This window comes from Chelon labrosus, assembly GCF_963514085.1.
Source record: "Chelon labrosus genome assembly, chromosome: 11".
In the NCBI taxonomy this organism is placed as follows: domain Eukaryota; kingdom Metazoa; phylum Chordata; class Actinopteri; order Mugiliformes; family Mugilidae; genus Chelon; species Chelon labrosus.
The window spans coordinates 11,682,475-11,700,724 of record NC_140344.1 but is presented as its reverse complement, the minus strand read 5'-3'; the positions used below and the strand labels follow the sequence as shown (position 1 = coordinate 11,700,724).

Here is an 18,250-nt window from a genome sequence, read left to right as displayed (position 1 = left end):
CTCGTGTGAATCTTGAGGGGATTTACTGAATGTAATCTGTGATTACGTCACAGTAGTGTCATCTGTGTTATCAAGTTGGAGGCCTCAGATTCATAACGAGTTTCATAAGAACCAGAAATTTACCGGCCGGGGGAGGGGTCCTGGAGAAATCCTATCAAGAAGCATTTTTGGAGCCGTAAATCAACTGTAATCAGTTTTGATAATCTGTCCGTCTCCCAACCATATGAAAATGAAATGGAGCAGCCGATTAATAAATCAACTGTTTAAACTATTAAATTTAAATGTCAAAAAATAATTGAAAATGCCCATCACCATTTAGCAGAGCTGTGGCAGAAGTCTGGACCAATTTTTCAAAACCCAAAGGTTTCTTAATTCCCAATAACAGGCGACAAAGAATGGCACAGCATTGGAGATGCTGAAATCTGCAATGTTTTGATGAACACATACCAATCTAGCATGTCAACTGATCCATCTTCATGAGAACTAAAAACAAGCAGCCTAAAGCTATGGGGCCATTATTGTGGCAAAACTATCTGCAAATGTGTATTTCAATCCGTGTGTGTGTAACTGGATTTGCAAATGTGTAAAAAAAATCCGTGTGTGTAACCAGATTTGCAAATGTGTAAAAAAAATCTGTGCGTGTGTAACTGGATTTGCAAATGTGTAAAAAACATCTGTGTCTATAACTAGATTTGCAAATGTGTAAAAAAAATCCGCAAATGCGTACATCGATCTGTATGTGTAGATAAACCTGTAAATGTGTGATCTGTAAATATCTGGCCTCTCCATTGGATGTGTTCTTACACGTGACTTTTGCTACACTTCTGCCGCGGCAGATCCGCAAATGCACGCAGCGATTTGCAAATGCGTGTGGAGATTTGTCTGTGTGCCTCCGTAGCTATACAGCTACATACCACCAGTGGGCGCTAGGCTAGCACCCAATGATATTAGCTACCGGCTATCTGGGCTGGCTGGTACCACAGACTGTATGGCTGGGACGAACAGTGGTCCCGAACCCGATGCAATGGAGGCTGGATGGCGTGCTGTAACTACATAACAGGGCTCTCGAATGAGACACACACATTCAATAAGTTCACACGCTCACACGCCACGCTGAGAAGTGATAAAATTCGCCGCACATTATTAACATAGACTGTTTAAAATGAGTAATCTACGAATGGATGAGGCGAAAGCAGACTCCTCTACTTGAATCAGCGACCTATCAGCAAATCGATGGGACAGAATATTATTTCTAGTCGCCAGGTGAAATAGTAGCGCCGTAAATGCGTGCACACGTCAAAGAAGAGCTGGAAGTGGAAGCCCAGGAGGATGAACTTATTTTAATGCATGAGAGCCCTGTTATGTAGTTACAGCACGCCCAGCCATACAGTCTGTGGTACCAGCCAGCCCAGACAGACGGGAGCTAATATCATTGGGTGCTAGCCTAGCGACCACTGGTGGTATGTAGCTGTATAGCTACGGAGGCACACAGACAAATCTCCACACGCATTTGCAAATCGCTGCGTGCATTTGCGGATCTGCCACGGCAGAAGTGTAGCAAAAGTCACGTGTAAGAACACATCCAATGGAGAGGCCAGATATTTACAGATCACACATTCACAGATTTATCTACGCATACAGATCGATGTACGCATTTGCGGATTTTTTTTACACATTTGCAAATCTAGTTATAGACACAGATGTTTTTTACACATTTGCAAATCCAGTTACACACACACGGATTTTTTTTACACATTTGCAAATCTGGTTACACACACGGATTTTTTTTACACATTTGCAAATCTGGTTACACACACGGATTTTTTTTACACATTTGCAAATCCAGTTACACACACACTGATTGAAATACACATTTGCAGATAGTTTTGCTACAATAATGGCCCCATATAAAGCCTAAAAGAGGGAAGTATATGGGGAAGGTTAATGTTACAAAACAGTATTTTTAAATCAAAACTTTGAAAGGAAAGTCTCAGGATAATAGAACATGGGGGGAAAGGTCCGACTATTTTCATGCTCATCACCAGAAAACTTCTAGATTCTGTTTGAGCTGCAAATTTAAATTGTCTATATCAGCTTTTTGCACCAAACAGCTGCAGTCCCTCATATTCAGGTTTGCTTCCTGTACATACAAAGCTACACAATCAGGATGGTTGATGCTGTGTGTGCTGAACTCAATACAGAAATGGCCTCAGAATATTTGTCACACCAGTGAAGTATTTTTAATTCCTCAGAGGGTGCCTTTGAAACAAACATCAAGGTACGATTTCCAGTCGTTTAAAAAAATAAATAAAACAGCCCCACGTTCAAAGGGACACTTCAAAATCTCACAGTGAAGCTGAGGGGTATAGAAAAGGTTGTGATGAGACTGTGAAAGGGCCGCGAAGCGTAAAAATGTACCGAGCGCTCGCACAGAGAGTGTGGACGGCAGCCAAACTGGCGACAGCAGCGAGCCCAGATAGCAGCGAGGATCAGGAACCAGCGAGAACCTGTGGGGAAGTGTTGGGAAGTGCTGCATCGTCGCTAACAGCTGCTGACTGGCCCCTGGGGCAGAGCAGAACCACTAGCCGCGACCATCACCCCACCTGCACCGTGCTACTTTGTGAGCGTGGGGACATCATTACCTTTCCCATTTCACTCCGCCAGATTCCTCCTGTCAAATCAAAAAATGACACGGGAAATAATAACTCAGAACAACAACAGCAGAAAAACCAAAAGGTCATTTTACCAGTGGAAATTGGACTTGCATCCACACAGTGTATCAGTCATCAATGACTTTATTGCTATGTCTTCTTTCACAGCAGGGGGGCAAAAGCCTGAATTATACTGACCCTGGGCCACCGTGTACTTAATGACACAACTCCCATTATTTATAACTTCAGCATCCATGTCACTGCGGAGGACATGCCTCCTGATGAATAATGAGGTTTAAACTCTGAGGACAGGCGGAGTAAAGGCACAGCTTTGGCCCCCACCACTGACGCCGCATTCAAATGTACCGTTAACAATCGTGACTGAATGAAGGTTATTCATTTTAATCACACCACAGCACGCCCTTCTTTCCACTGTCCCACAGGGGTTGCTATATTTAAGCACTTTTTCATTTCTTCTCCTTTTTTTGGTCTTGGCTGATGGCAAGGCAATTGCTTTGTGGGACGTCTGCCCTTGAAGAATCAGACAACAGAAGGAGATATTTATACATACTGTAGATGTGATGTGAGCGAACTGTATCGGATTCAGTCGTTCTTCTTTGACTGTGCGGTGTTTAGACATCAAATCACAGCTGCCCTCCTTTTTAGCCTTCATTCCTGTCTTTGTTAAATGTTTCCCCTCTAAAACATGTAATGTTGGTTTTGTACTTTCACTGTAGGATTAGCCGTCTGTCCTGGGGGAGGCAGACAGAGTTGGAACATTCATCTCCCATTTTTCCCATTCATTTGCCCGCTTTCTAATTGGGCTTCTCCATCTGTTGAGGTCTACAAATTGTCTTCTGGGGATGCTACAGCTAAAACATCCTATCAAACACACAAATGCATCAGGGACACTCTTCTTGGAGCTCTGCCATGCCAGGGACTGAAAGAGTAGGCTGTGTGTGTGTGTGTTTTTGTGTCTGGGTGTGCACCTGTGTGATGCATAATCAGAAGTCCAGCAGCATACAGCCTGGAGATAAGTAGATATACAGCATACGCTTAACTCTGATTTGAAGCTGGCAGAATCGGCTGCTTGGGAAATTAATCTATCTACCACACAGCAGATCTGCCTGTGGAGACTGACATACTTTAATAAGAATTATTTCACAAGATGACAACGTTGATGGGTGCCCGAAACACAGCGTCAGTAGTATTGACTGTATGTCACATGCTCATCTAATAGATGTTTCTCCCCTGCAGTCCCCAAAGATGTTGAGCAAACAGAATCAAACTCTGAAAAATGGCAAACTTTCTGGATTCTTTCCCAAGTCTAACTTGGAGCTGTTAATGATATGGCAAATTGTGTTCCTCACGCTTGTCACTCTTTACATCCCATTGACTGGGAGTTGAATACTCAGGAGCGAGCAGTGGGACGTGTGACAGTGTATTTGTGGTGATGATTACAGCCCATTAACTTTGATGGATGCCATTTCATAGAAAAGACGATGGGAGTTGGAACAACGGCAGCGCAGCTTGTTTTCTGTCACAGACATGTGTACACAAAATCGTGGGGGGAAAAGCAAACTGGAGGAAAGTCCATGCAAAATTGATGTTCGGAGGCGAACGAGACCACTTCACCTTTAGAGGTAACTGAATGTCACATTAGAGAGGTTGATGTTGGCTCATGCTCAGGCATGTTTCCCCTGCGACCTCCAGAGGACAGCAAGACCCTGAGCATCTAACATCAGTACATCTGCTACCAGAAGATACACGAGGAATACAAATGCTACGTGTGTTTCCATGCATGTAAGATTGAGTCTGTATGTGCAAGTAAATGAGACCAAGCTGCATCTGAAATTGATTGCAGTGTCTGGCCTTATTAATGTGAACTGTCAAGGTGGCTTTCTTCTTCACTTGCTTGTCGTTGTCTTTTGGCCTCAGTCACAACGAGACGCATCCGTTCGTCTGTGGGCATTGTGTGAGAATATTCCCGTGTATGCCAGAAATCTAACTCTTAAGCTCCTCCACAGGGATTATGGACAATTGGCTAAGAGGAAAAATACAAATAATAATCAGCCGTTTACGGTTTTCCTTTAATACCCCTCCCAAAAAAAAAAAAAACGAAGAGAAAATCCCCGCATGGAAATAAAATCCTTAAGCAGTTGAGATACTCCTGTGTAGGACACCTGCAGTGAGACATGCAGCTAGGAAATCCTCTAGATGGGAGCTGAACTTGCGCCGCACTAACACCAAGATGAGCAATCTACAGTAGCTATCATCCATTCCCTCTAAAATTAAGCTCTGAAATGGTTGCCACTTCTAAGTCCTTTAGTTTGATTCAGTGTGGTGTGTCAGCCACTGACGAGACAGGATTAGGATTTGTCATCGTGTTTTTTTTTTTCAACTTTCAACTTTAATGTGCTTACCTGGTGTGACCTTGTTAGTTGTAAGCCTAGATCACCCCCTGGGGCGTGTATTTTATACTTGCATATGTACTTTGAAAAGATTAATTTAACTGCACCTATGAAAATATAGCTGAAGTTTTTTTGGGTTTTTTTTTGCTTATTTTATCTTGACATTTTGACAACTATGGCTTGCATGAATTCGGTCAGGAAGTGAGACCCACTGTAATTCCTCAGAGTAATGGTGGATTTTTTTTCTTATCATTGATGCATTTATCTGAAAGCAGTTTCAATCTATTTCATAAACTCCTGAGTGATTTAATCTATCTATATTTTATGCAATGTTAGACAAATCCAAATGATAGTTGCCAAATAATGTCCTCCTGAAAGCAGCCTACAGTGGAAACACTAAAGTACCGTGATATTGTATTTTAGTCCGGTTACATGAGATATGCTGTATGCAAGTGTCTCATACACTGGAAAGCTACAACATGGTCACAGCACAATATCCTGACCTGCCACAGTGCCCCTGCAGGCACCATGGTGGGTGTCAGAGGTGACACATTAGAAGGGGAACACCAGCGTCCTGCATGCGTACTTTGAATAAAGCTCAGCAGAATGATTAATGCTTCAGTAAAATGTGAATTAATCAGCATGATAGCCTGAGAAAAACACAGAGGAACACACTTCCCTAATGCAATGTGTTTTAGCAGTTAAGTCAAAACAGTCTGTGATAGTGAAATCAAATGTAAGAGTCAGTCAGTGTGATATAAGAAATGGAATAAGAGCTCTCAACATTTAATACTAGCTGTGTGGTTATATTTAAAAAAAAAAAAAAAAAAAAACATCATTCAGAGTCATTTCACTGCACAAATACAAAGATATGGACAGTCTACAGCCACTCTGATATGTTGATTAAATTTAAATTAGACAGCCATCAAACGTATTACACATCATCCCCTGGGTAGCACAAATATCCGCATAAAGATTCATGGTGATCCATCCATAGTAGCGATATTTTGCCGTAGTGGTTTACTGACTAACTGACTGACTGCTGCTAGATGTGTATGCATAAATCCGGCAGAAAATACTGTAGTTTATCACAGGCGGATAGTAAATTGTGTAGAAAAATACAGACAAGAGAAAGACGCTGATATGTGCTGCCTTCCACCTGTCATGTAATGATTCTTAATTTACAGTGGGTGGCCACAGTAAAACCATCATCGCGGTTTCCCTTTGTGAAGATTCAGTGCTCAATTCTCGAGAGTGTGGCAGTAAAGAGTTGATTTAACACTGCGGCAAGACCATCGGATGCAGTCTTTTAATTGCATCGCACTGTGATGTGTGGTTAAAAATTTGATAAGAGGAACTATCAACTTTCTGACACACACAGCGACTGACAAATAATACAATTTTCACAAGCTGTTAGAGCTATTATAGTGGAATACAGAGTGTAATATATAATTTACCTAGTGTCCACCACCAATATATGGTGCATTTGCTTAATATAAACTGTTAGATAGAAGCTGGCAGATAGGTTTTGACTTTATTAAATGCTAAATAGAATTTATATTATTTATCTTTAAGGAGTCTTACACTTGCACTGGATTGATTGAAATCAGCTGAAGTTGATAGCTGAAGTCTGAACTTGACATGAAATGATGGCACCATAGGATCACCGCTTAATATGTCATCAATCCATGTGAGACAGTTAAAGAAGAAGGAAACACTCAGGCCGTGGCTGTACACTCCTGTACACGAGAAAATAGTTTGAAGTGAAAGAGAAAAATATAGCCCTGAAGCACATGCCCTGTTTAGTTTCTGTTTGACCAAATGGCCTACATTAGGTGATATATTTAGCTATTTATAGTAGCTGGGGCAGGCAGGAAACAGCTGCCATGCGTCAGGGTGACAGGCTGACATCCCTCATCTCAGCAGGACCTCCCTGCCAGGCAGACAGGAGGAAGCTCTTTATGCCTAAACTGAAATGGGACATAGCCTCTTATCATTCATACAGCATACAGAAACTAATAATCTACGGAGCCCGTGGCAAAGTCTCAACAATGAAACTGGGTTAACAGTGGCAAGTATGGGCAGCTCGGTTCAGAGCCACAATTGAAACACTGGTGGATTTCATTCAAGTGCGATCGGTATTGATCATTCTTCCGTTTTTTTTGCATCCTGGCGCTGCAACTGGCTCAAGATTCCTCTGATGGTTCGTGAACAGTGAAACAAGGGCTTTAGCAAACAAACGATGTGAATCAATATTCATGAATCTGCTCGTGTTCAGGTATTATGAACGGCTGTAAACAAAGTTTCAATTAATGTGCTGGCATCAAAGTTTCATTGTTCTCTCTGAAACCGACGACGAGCTATGCCTCGTGTTCGTCTCCAGAACATGAAAGTCCGTATTGATTTCAGCGCTTTCGCAAGGGAACAAGACAGTAACCGGTGTGAACATAACCGACTGTCATGCGATGAAAGCCTGTCTCCAAAATGAATGTATGCTACACAGCATTTAGGAGTAGGTACTTTAAAAACTGGTGTGACTGTCAGGGTAATGGATTTCTCTCATTTCACCCGGGTTAATGTTTTTGCTGAGAGGCTTTAAAATCTGCATAGCTTTCTTTTTAAAACCCTGATAAAGCCCCATCACTCTTTAAATGAGGTGGCAGAGAGGCGAAAGTTACATCAGCCTTTGAATTCTTTTGTTTCTGTTTCGTTCACACAGCAGACTGACGATTGCTGTTAGCTGTAATCTCTGAATCTCTGCTGATCACAGATGTTGGCTTGTTGGCTGAGGGGTGTTTTTGATAAAGAGACAAATGTCAGGGGGAGGGATACTCACACTCTGGCATTATGAAAGCTGGCACCATCTCAAGATATTGTGTTTGCTATGCTGTCCCATGCGCCTGAGAGAAATAATCGGCGCAACACTCCCATTCCAAACTCCTCACAGTGATGGGTGGGACTATCACCGCCTTCCGCGCAACGTTATCATCCTACATCTGTGCTGCAAAGCTGGATTTTGAGGTCAAGGAGGGGGCAAGGCTGCTTCTGTTCAGGAGATGCGGGATAATGAATGCTAGTTCAATTTTTGCCATAGTGACAGTGGCATCTAAAAATAAAAGAACAACTGCTTCTCTCTCGACCGGCACTGATTACTGTACATGCCAGTGTGGGGAGCAGTGTAATGTTCACATAGCTATGGCAAACATTAAAAATGTTCACTGTGAAAGCAAACCCAGGTTGTACTTTGTATGCTGATTAGCCACATAAGTAATAAGTGCAAGGCCATTGACTTGCATCCTTTTTTCACGATGCTAATGTGGCTCATATCAATTAATTCCTTTCGTGTTTCAACACAGTACCAAGCAGATAATTAGTTTGCCGACCTTACAGTGAAACATGAAATTTTAAACAACTGAGTGGTAGTCACTGTTTTTCTCCAAAGAAACCTTTAGAGGCTGTTCTTGAACTTGTAAAAAAATGGTTTGTGCGAAAAAGCACAAATGTTGTGGAATTTGCTCTGATAAAAGGACACAAGTACGCAACATGGAGTATTAGAAAAACACTTCATAATACTGAGGGCGGCATTGTGCCCGTGAGTTCTCAGTGCACTTCAGTTTAAAGGAGTACTGCAGCAGTTTGATAAAATATGCTTGTTTGTTTTTGAAAATGTAGATGAGACAAAAACTAATTTGTCCATGAGCTCAAGAACGATATAAACGTTATTTGAGTGTATTTGCTAAGTGTGTCTTCAAGTGTATCTGCTTCATGGTGTGATGTTACAATACAATTAACATCAATTAAGGTTTGGTCAGTTTAAGGGACAGGAACTACTTGATTGGGTATAGGAAAAGATCCAAGATTTTTTGTTCAAATGCGTACTTAGATAATATTAAGGCAGCAGTGTGCTTTAGGTAAAAAACGTAATTCTTGTTGCAGTTTTTTTTTTTTTTTTTACATGATGACAGTCATGTACTAGCTCACTTTGTTGTTGCTGAAACGGCAGGTGTTGTCCTTATTCTTGGGATGAGATGAGAAGACTGATACAACCGGGGAGCAAGTTGGCTTAGCTTCGTATAAAAACATATGAGAACTAGACACAGAGACAAAATGCAAAGCACAAGAAAGTGAAGGAAAGACTTCTGTCAAATAAACAGGACCCAATCAAAATTAAGAAACACACTGACCAATATGACAACACTTAAAGGGGCCGATTATAACTCTACTACGGTTTTAAAATAATCCTTAAATCTCACACTGACCCTTTACACAGGCCGCTGGTTCATCCACTGTCTGAAACAAGCAGCTCCTGTCTCTTTAAGGCCGCCCTCCCTAAAAGCCCTAGCCCGGAAGCCAGCTGGATGTCCCGGCAGTACGTCTGGAAGCTGCTCCATTGGGAACTGCTTATTGCAGAGACAATCAAATCGTTTGGAGGAGATGTACGCGGTGACGGACAGAAGAGTAACAGTGACGTAGTGACGCGTGTTATCTGAGCGCCGTGGAGCTGAATTTGTTTACAACAAAATGATTCTGATTGGTTGTAGTACTGTTGAGTTGGGTGCAGAGGTACTTTTTTCTATGTATCGTTTGAAACATACCACATAATGAAATACCAGTGGTGTGTTGAGTCTGGCTACGTCGGGCCATTAAGGTCCACATTCTTCTGATTGCCAGACTTTGTGGAAAACTTTGCCTTTGGATGATGGACATCAGTTATTATAGGAATTCAGAGATGCGTAACACTGGCAAACTATAAACCTACAGAATAACATACTTTCTCATTTTCTTTTGGGAAGGGCAATTTCTCAAGTTTCCATCCATATATGTTTAAGTCCGATCTGAAATATGACAGTGGATAGCTTGAACATCTGCAGCAACACGCCTATTACCTTTGTGTTGTGATGCCTGCAGTAACAGAGGTTATTTGTATGAGTACATTAAATGCCTATAATAGAACTCAATTAGACAGTTTTGTCAGACACATTTCATAAGAAGAATATGGTCTGACTTTGTAGGTGTCCAGATTACCATACAAAGAAATCTGTGTCGAGATGACGTCAGCTCAAAGTAGAACATAACGTTGCATGATAAAAGTCTAATAGGTCCCCTTTAAGTGACACAGAAAAATGATACCTAATGGACTGATACTACTGACACTATGTTTAGTTTTGGGTGCACCCGTGGGGTCAATACAAAGAGAAAATGGAATAGTCTCTCTAATGCAGGTGCTCTTTGCTTTTTGCTGCTGCTGCTGTGTGCACGCATCATTAGTTCAGAGAATGCGCATTTTATTTCTGTTATTTATCATTAAAACCTCTTGCGTCAGAACACGCGCGCAGCCAAGGTTTTAAGGAAAACGTAGCAAAAAGAAACGCGTCATGTCCGTAATGATGAAACGATATTCAGAAATATATTCACCTCATAAATCATCCCGTGGCCCCCTGCTACTTTTCACATTACCTCTTTGGATTTCACCACGTTCGTAATGAAAGGTCTTGATATCGGTGATTCGGGTCCCGGTATCATAAACTGTGTCGGAGTAAAACCAAATTGTGTGGTGCTGCATACCTTTAGTGCGTCTTTTGAATACATCTTTTTTTGTGGAACATTGATTCTGACATGATAACTGAATTAATCTAATGCTAAGCACGGTGTAAACTGGAGGACTAAACCAAAAGAGAACCCATTTAGACAATACTGTTGTACATTTCTACAAAGTGATGAGGAGGCATAATGTGTGTCTGCATACCAATATCCATGACCAGACAAGCCATTTCCATCTGTATGTTAATGCTGAGTATGTAAATAAGCCATGCAGCACTAGAGGAGGAGATAGCTGTTGGGCTTGGGTTTATCACTTGCACACTATTTGATCCACTGATCTTGTGGCATACACTTTACATCTTATATCTTTTACAACACATCAACATTCGAGATAGGACACAGTCACAGAATGTGCAATATTTCCTCATTTCATTCATTCATTCATTCGCGCTAGGTCAGAGTTTCTGGGCTGTTAGATTGGATGGAAGTGGAGTCAGGCAGAGCAAATGCTTTCTAACAACAATGAAATCGAGGTGATGTGTTTTCTCACATATCTCCTTATTTCCTAATGCAGTGATGCTGCATTCATTCGCACTAACTTTAATCTTGTTCCGGAAAATTCCATTAATCTTCGACGTTGCTTGCAATACAAAGGAAGAAGATAAAAAATGCTGAGCAGTGGGGAAAACACTGATGCCATATTTTATATCCGCACACTGCGTTACCCGAGGCCCACGTGCAGGACATGCTAGTCTAGTTCCCTGCCTAATGCGGCACATTCAAAGTGAATTAAGGAAAATCCCCCGTGTGGAATGAGTGTTATTGGTGTGGCCTCGAAGACGGGTTGTCAAAGAAATCGAATCAAATGGGAGGACAGCCATTTTGTCCTTGCCATATAGATTATTTATCAATTTGACCATCCGCAGTGATGCATGCCTGCTTTTAGAGTCAGTTCACATAAACAGTAACCTCACATCAACCTACCAGCTGGCCATAATCTGTTTTTCAGTTCAGGGATGACTGACCACAAATATTCTTTCTCACATTGCATTTTTTAGTAAATACACATAAAATATCTTTTCAATTTAATTTAAGCTGCTACGTAAAAATCTTTGAACATTATTAAAACTTATTACCTATAAAAGTACAGGAATATGACGTAATAAATCTGTAACACACGAATGCCTGTAAAATGTTAATCAATCATTCATCTCACACCTCCACAACCCCCCTTTAGAGCTCTGACTGCCAGCGTGAAACAGTTTCAGCAAACAAAGAGGATGAAGAACATGCAGGGGCTTGCGTATTTTCAATTCAGCAGAAAAACATTGGATCTCGCTCGTTCTTTTTTTTTTTTTTTTTTTTTTACAGATTCCGTCTTTCACAATGATCTTAATCTCCTTTGAAGAAGGCTGCCTGTTACTGCGCCTCGCTCGCACTCCTCCATTTCGCAGCCGTTTCCATGGGCAGAAAGGAGCTCGTACAGAACACACTTCAGCGCCAGGTTCCTCTCATTAAGTCACCTGTCACTTCAGGACCATTATACCAGCCTCTTATTAGCATCACCTCTCCTCCCCAATAAAGCACCTGGAGGGGCAGTGGGAGCCTACGAGCTAATGGCAGCCTACACGTCTCACATTACCCACTTCTGTTTTACACAGTAATGCATCACATCACATCGCTCATAATGGATTGCTGATTTTCATAATTTGCGTAACATACACAGCGCCAAGTGGTCTTAATGTATTCTACTGAACACAAAAAAAAATTACACCCGTTGCACTACATAATGAAACACACCAAATGTTCTCGCTGACTGTCGTGCTCAGACGGAAAAAAAAAAGAAAAAAAAAAAAGAGTGAAGATTCTCTGCATTGCCTGCCAGGGGCACGGCAACTTATCCAACCACATGAGTACTATATCATCAAGGATGCATTTGTTATCTCTCGCGCGCAGATAAAGCCCCTCCAGATTGTCCCTGTACATTTCAATTACATTTGACATGCAGGGAAGGGTTTGGACTTCAAAAAGCTTTGCTCTGCACCACACTAAAGCATGAAGTTAATACTTCGCATTGTGGGCTTTGCTTGCCACGGCGCTGAGGTGTCAAAACTGGCAAGCATGATAATGGTTATACTTCTGCTGGTTTATGGGCCCTACAGTGACCCTCATGTCTGTTAACCTTGCTTCCTCTGTCTTATAAATCCTACCCTGAGAGGTTTATAGGTCTGACTTGTCAGGCCTTTCCAGTAGTATTTGGTGGGTGGGGCTGCAGCACAGACAAACGGCATGGTGATAAATTCTGCATCTGTTGAGAGACCACAATGTGCAGGTGTGTTGGCTGCACCATAGGACAATTCACGTAGCGTAAACGTCACAACAAATCAGTAATTAGATTGATCGCTCCTCTCTGCGTTATCTCCAGATACTTTCCAAATGGATGTTGAGATGGGGAAGGAGTGCTGGAAAAGGGCTGAGGCCTATCATGTCTATCAAAGGTAATATCTGTCTGTGTCCAGGGGAACGTGTGTGTCTCTCTGCCAGACTAAACCCTGTCCTCCCCGCTCCTCTTCCCTTGTGGGTTGCGCTTGACTTCCACCGTTTTCACAGCTGCTCTCAGCAGTGCACTCCATTACACCTTAAATCACTTAAAAGATCTGAAGCACCAAAAAGTCCCTCTGCAGCTAATTCACCCTGACCATGCGGATCATCTAGAGAAAATAAGAGCACGAAAACACTGCAACATCTGATTCCAGCCTAATAAAGTGCAGTGCTATCTTTAAATTGGATTCTATTGCTTCCTTAAGTAGACAATATAAAACACACAACTCACATTATTATACCCTCTGACTTTAGTACAGTTTTCAAAGATACTACGAAGCACAATCACACAGATATAAATCTCCCATTTTATACGGCCGTCGAATTCTTCAGGTTCTCGGAAGGAACATTCAGATGGAGGCAGATTCCTTTTTTGTTGGGTATCCGAAAGCAGCCACAGAGATTAGGCTCAATAAATAAGGAGGGATAAGTGGGTCTTGTCCTGTGTTTGGTGGCACAGAGCAGTAGACACACAGAGGCATGACACGCAGCTGCACAGTGCTATTGATTCTCCGCTGGTCTCCAGGCACCCTTCCCTTTCACTCAGGCTGCCTGCCAAGTGCCTCTGAACAGGAGCCCCTGCTCTCCCAATGTCTGCACGTCTGCTTAAGCACAATCAATGGGCCATCAGCAGGGGAGAGAATGCACGCCACTGTCTTTACTTCCACAGGGTGTGAGTCAGGGAAATTGAAAATATATGTAGTGGAAAGGCATCATGATAGCATGCAGGCATAAAGCATCATTGACTACCAGAATGAAATCAAATGCTTTCAAAGGCCTCAAATGGAGGCTCTAGCCAGGAGCACCCCTGCTAGTCTTTAAAGAGCTTATTTGCCACCGAATGAAAAGACAACCCATTCGCATCTGTCTAAATAACGGTTTGTTAGACATGGATCAATTTTCCTGCATGCTGGGTTCTGAAACAAACCATCACAATAGCTCATTTCCCCTGATCAGATAAGCACTTGGAGGTTACTGGAGGAGAGTACAACAGATATTTTCTTCACTCCAGTGTATCGGTAGACAACGACAACCGTGATCCAGCTCCACGGGCTTGTAAGAGATGTGTTTTTTAAAAGCCCACCTCGAGACAATGACGGATCACGAGAAAGGGACGACTTTGTCTTTCAGTGATGGGTATTCAGCCTCTCCACCGGTGGTCCACTATGCAGCATTCTGCGCCACCGTAAGGCTTCAGTTCAGGTTGCAAATCTGTCAGCCAGGCTGTCATGCTTCACAATGGAGTGACAGAGATGTCCCCATTACCAAGGACATTTCAGTTTTGTTCTTGCGCCGCAAAACATCTTTTTGTTAAATCCATCTTGAGCAACACAAAGGGGACTCCAAGCTGAATGCAGCAATATCGTTGTTGCTCCCCAAAGATAAATAATGTACCCTCTTACACAACTCATCTTTCATCTGGGCTTTGAATCTAAATGGAAAGCATGGGCTATGTAGTATTGAGTCTGAGATGGCAGCTTCAATCACCAGATCGTGCTTATTGCTAATTATGCTTTCATTGGTCGTTTTGTGGGTGAGTGGTAGTTCGACTGGTATTGAATGAGTGCAGGGGAAGCTTTGTACGCCATTAGGAAGAAAGGAAACCCACTAACTCACTGTCACCCGCAGGATGAGAGCAGATAGAGAGAGAGAGAGAAGTTAGCAGTCGATATTTTAAAGGATAATAATTACAACAGTAATGATAAAAACATATGTTGCCTGCAGGCTGCATGCATACCCAAGGTGCTGAGAGGCTGCATCAATGCAGATGTGAGAACAGAACAAAAAAAAAAAAAGAAGGATCAGCTTGTCTGCATTTTGAAGATCCCTCTATGAGCTAAACCAAACATAATGCAGAAAATAACACAATTAAACTTTATATTCACAGCGCCTGATGCATCCCAAGCGCATACACACACACACACTGCACATATTTTCTATTGGCTCCCACACACTTGCAGATACACACAGGCAGGCAGAGGCACACACACAAGCACACACAGCCCGTGGCAATTTGTTTTGCAGTGTTTGATCTGTGATATTATGAAATTAAAACACGGCATTATTTCAACAAGACCTCATTTCTGTGTCATCAGTGAAGAGGACGTGAGGACTAGCACTGCCTGAGTGGATGTGCTCAACCTCACGGTGCAGCAGTGAGCAAAGAAGCAACCAGTGTATATTTTTTTTTAAATTATAATTATTATTTTTTTTTTTCCTGATTATATCTGGTCTGATTATGATTCCCCACTGCGATACAACTCCATAAACTCCGCATTCTGCTGATTTATTTGAAGAGATAAAAAACCAAATGGCACCCAGACCGTCTCACGGACAAAAGTTTCCTGCACCTTGGAAAGCAGATCGTACCAGAGGGCTGCGCTGGAGTGAATAATGGTAATAATAACTATAATAATAACCCACACAAAGAAGCTGAGCGGTTGAGTGAGCTCATCAATACGAATTAATTTGATGTAATCGTCTTAACGGTGTTTAATTATTTTATGCTACATCAGCACACAGTACGGCAGGCGTTGTTCACGGGCATGAAATTAGCATTCAAATATTTACAGTACCTCGATGACAGGAAGAGACAGGAGCTGAGGGAGGATGAATGAGGGAGAGGGCTGGCGGTGCAGGGATAGGAAAGGTGTGTGTGGGTGAGCGTGTGTGTGTGTGTGAGTGTGTAGCCCATACATTTTGTAAACTACTTTGCCTTTAATTGAATCACTGCACTTGCCTCAGGTTGGCCTGCAAATGCGGTATGCGGGATGTTGGCCAGTTATGAGCCTCCCCTTGTTTGGTTATAAGAGCTCTCCTGGTTTTTTTGTTTATTTTTATTTATATTTTTTTCAGACCTCGGCATTGTCATTGCGGCAACCTCTCGAAACCAGCTCATCCAATAATGATCCTTGAAAAACAGACAATGGCAATGGCTAACCTTCAACGTGGTAAGGGGGTGCTTGTGACGCTCTTCGCACGGCGGTAAATTGCGCACAGAGGCTCCTGTGAAGCGGATCATTCCTGGCCTCTGATTGGCTGAGCAGAGCTCGAGGCCGTTTAATAAATGCGCACCTGTGGCCACGCCGCAATTAGTTTAAACAGTGGCCAAACAAATTGTGCAAATTAGAATTTACAAGCTTATTGTACCTGCTCCTCGGTAACTCATTAATGTGTGGTGTTATTGTAATTAAAAAATAGAGTATAAATGTGGACGCTTCTCTGAGGCACCAGCCTAGCCGAGGCTGTGATTTATGGGATGTTAAAAGGGTTTTTAGGATTTTATAGACTTGTGCAGCCACCTACCCCAGTGTTGTCATGGTGACAATGGTGTACCAAAACGCTGCGGGGATACTGGTGAACTTGCTGGCTGTGGAGCCTTTCTCTGCATAAAACATGACCGTGGCAAAGATAATGATGGCCATGGTGAGGGAGAAGAGAAGGAAGCCCAGCTCGGAGGCGCAGCTCTTCAAGGTGTAGCCCAGGATGCGCAGCCCAGCGGAGTGCCGGGAGAACTTGAAAATCCGAAACACCCGGAAGACCCTCAGCGTGACGAAGGCGCCGCTCACCTGGTCGTTGTCGGTCATGACCAGGCCGATGTAGTAAGGCATGATGGCGACCACGTCAATGACGCTCATCACGCTTTTCATGAACTTGTACCGGCTCGGCGCTGCGATCAGTCGGAGGAGATACTCGACAGTGAATATCATGACACACGCAGTGTCCAAACAAAAGAAGGCCAGTGCGTAACGGTCCCCACAGGAAAGCTCCTTTGACCTGTTGGGCAAAGTCCCACAGGGGACCGTCTCCACCACGTTGGCCATCACTGATATGGCGATGAAGAATCCAGTGACATAGTAGAAGACCAGAGCTAAGGTGCTGGTGTGGGGGTTTTCAAAAGCCCGCCACAGGTACTCCCGGTACGTCAGGTTCACCGGCGTGACGTCATTGCTCATGTCCATCTCCTCGTCGTCTTGGAGCCTCTCCGCATTTTCGCGCCTCCGGTCTTTGTACTCCTCGTAGCAGCAGTCCCCGATGATCTCAGGGATTATGCCAAAGAAAGCCAGCTCCTCGTCGTACGCCGATATGCACTCTTGACGCGGATAGTGTAGTTTCCCCGTGCGGTAGAAATTGAGGATGTGCCTGAAGATGTCAGGGTCGCGGTCGAAAAAGTACTCGTTCGTCTCCTCGTGGAAAAAGAAGTCTCTCTCCGTGCTCCCCAGCAAAGTGTCCGGGTACCTCTCCAAAGTGGTTCGCCACGTCTGAAACTTGGTGCCACTGACGTTGAGGATGATGAGACCGTCCTGGGCTTTCCTCTTGTCTTGGGGAGGGATGGGCATCGGGGTGCTCGCCACGGGCATCCATCCTATGGCCGCCGCTCGGGCGAAGGGAAGCCATGCCGCTACACCTGCTGCCATGCTGACCTATAGTGTTTAATACGACCCTGCTCCGGTTATCACAGTGCTATGGCTCAGAGATGAATTGCATCTGCAGGAAGAACACCAGATAGGGACACTGATGGTTAAAGGCTCTCGAGGCACCTCTGCTCAACGGAATATGATAAGAAAACGCACAAGCTCATTTACTTCTACTGACATTGCGCATAGCAATAGTGATAGTATCACTCTCCGGCTTTATCTTCAGTGTAACTGTTCAGTTATGAAAGCCTACTTTGCGGCAGAATATAAATTGGGTTTAGAAATGTCACCCATCAATAACCAGGAATGTGTTTTCTACTCTCAGTGAAAATCCAAGTAAAATAAAAACACCCACCTTAGGGAAGGTTGCTCTTTAAACTGCATCCACGGCGAGTTCAATAAAATACCAATCCTCGGAAGAGAATACTTGCGATTCCGCCACCCATCTATTTGTCACTGCAGCCAGGCGATGGAGGAAAACACTACAATAACGTTGCATCAACAAGTTAAACAATTCGAGCGGCAGTTTCTCAGCAGTGAGTGGCCATTTGTCCAAGCGCGATGCTTTCTCTTTCTCTCCCCTGTCCGTCCGCAAAGCTCATATGCATTGGTTTTTGCTCCCGTTGCA

The 18,250-nt window shown here is 43.1% G+C and overlaps 1 protein-coding gene across 1 annotated transcript in view; it reads right to left on the bottom strand.

Moving 5' to 3' along the window:
- LOC311495842 (A-type voltage-gated potassium channel KCND2-like) overlaps positions 1-17,622 on the bottom strand; it is a gene marked incomplete at its 5' end in the record, with an annotated part of 29,822 nt that extends 12,200 nt beyond the window's left edge. The window contains one exon of the mRNA XM_084555472.1: positions 16,511-17,622. Coding sequence (XP_084411598.1) covers positions 16,511-17,622 — 1,112 coding nt within the window. The remainder of the gene's footprint in view (positions 1-16,510) is intronic.
- Between the last annotated feature and the right edge of the window lie 628 nt (positions 17,623-18,250).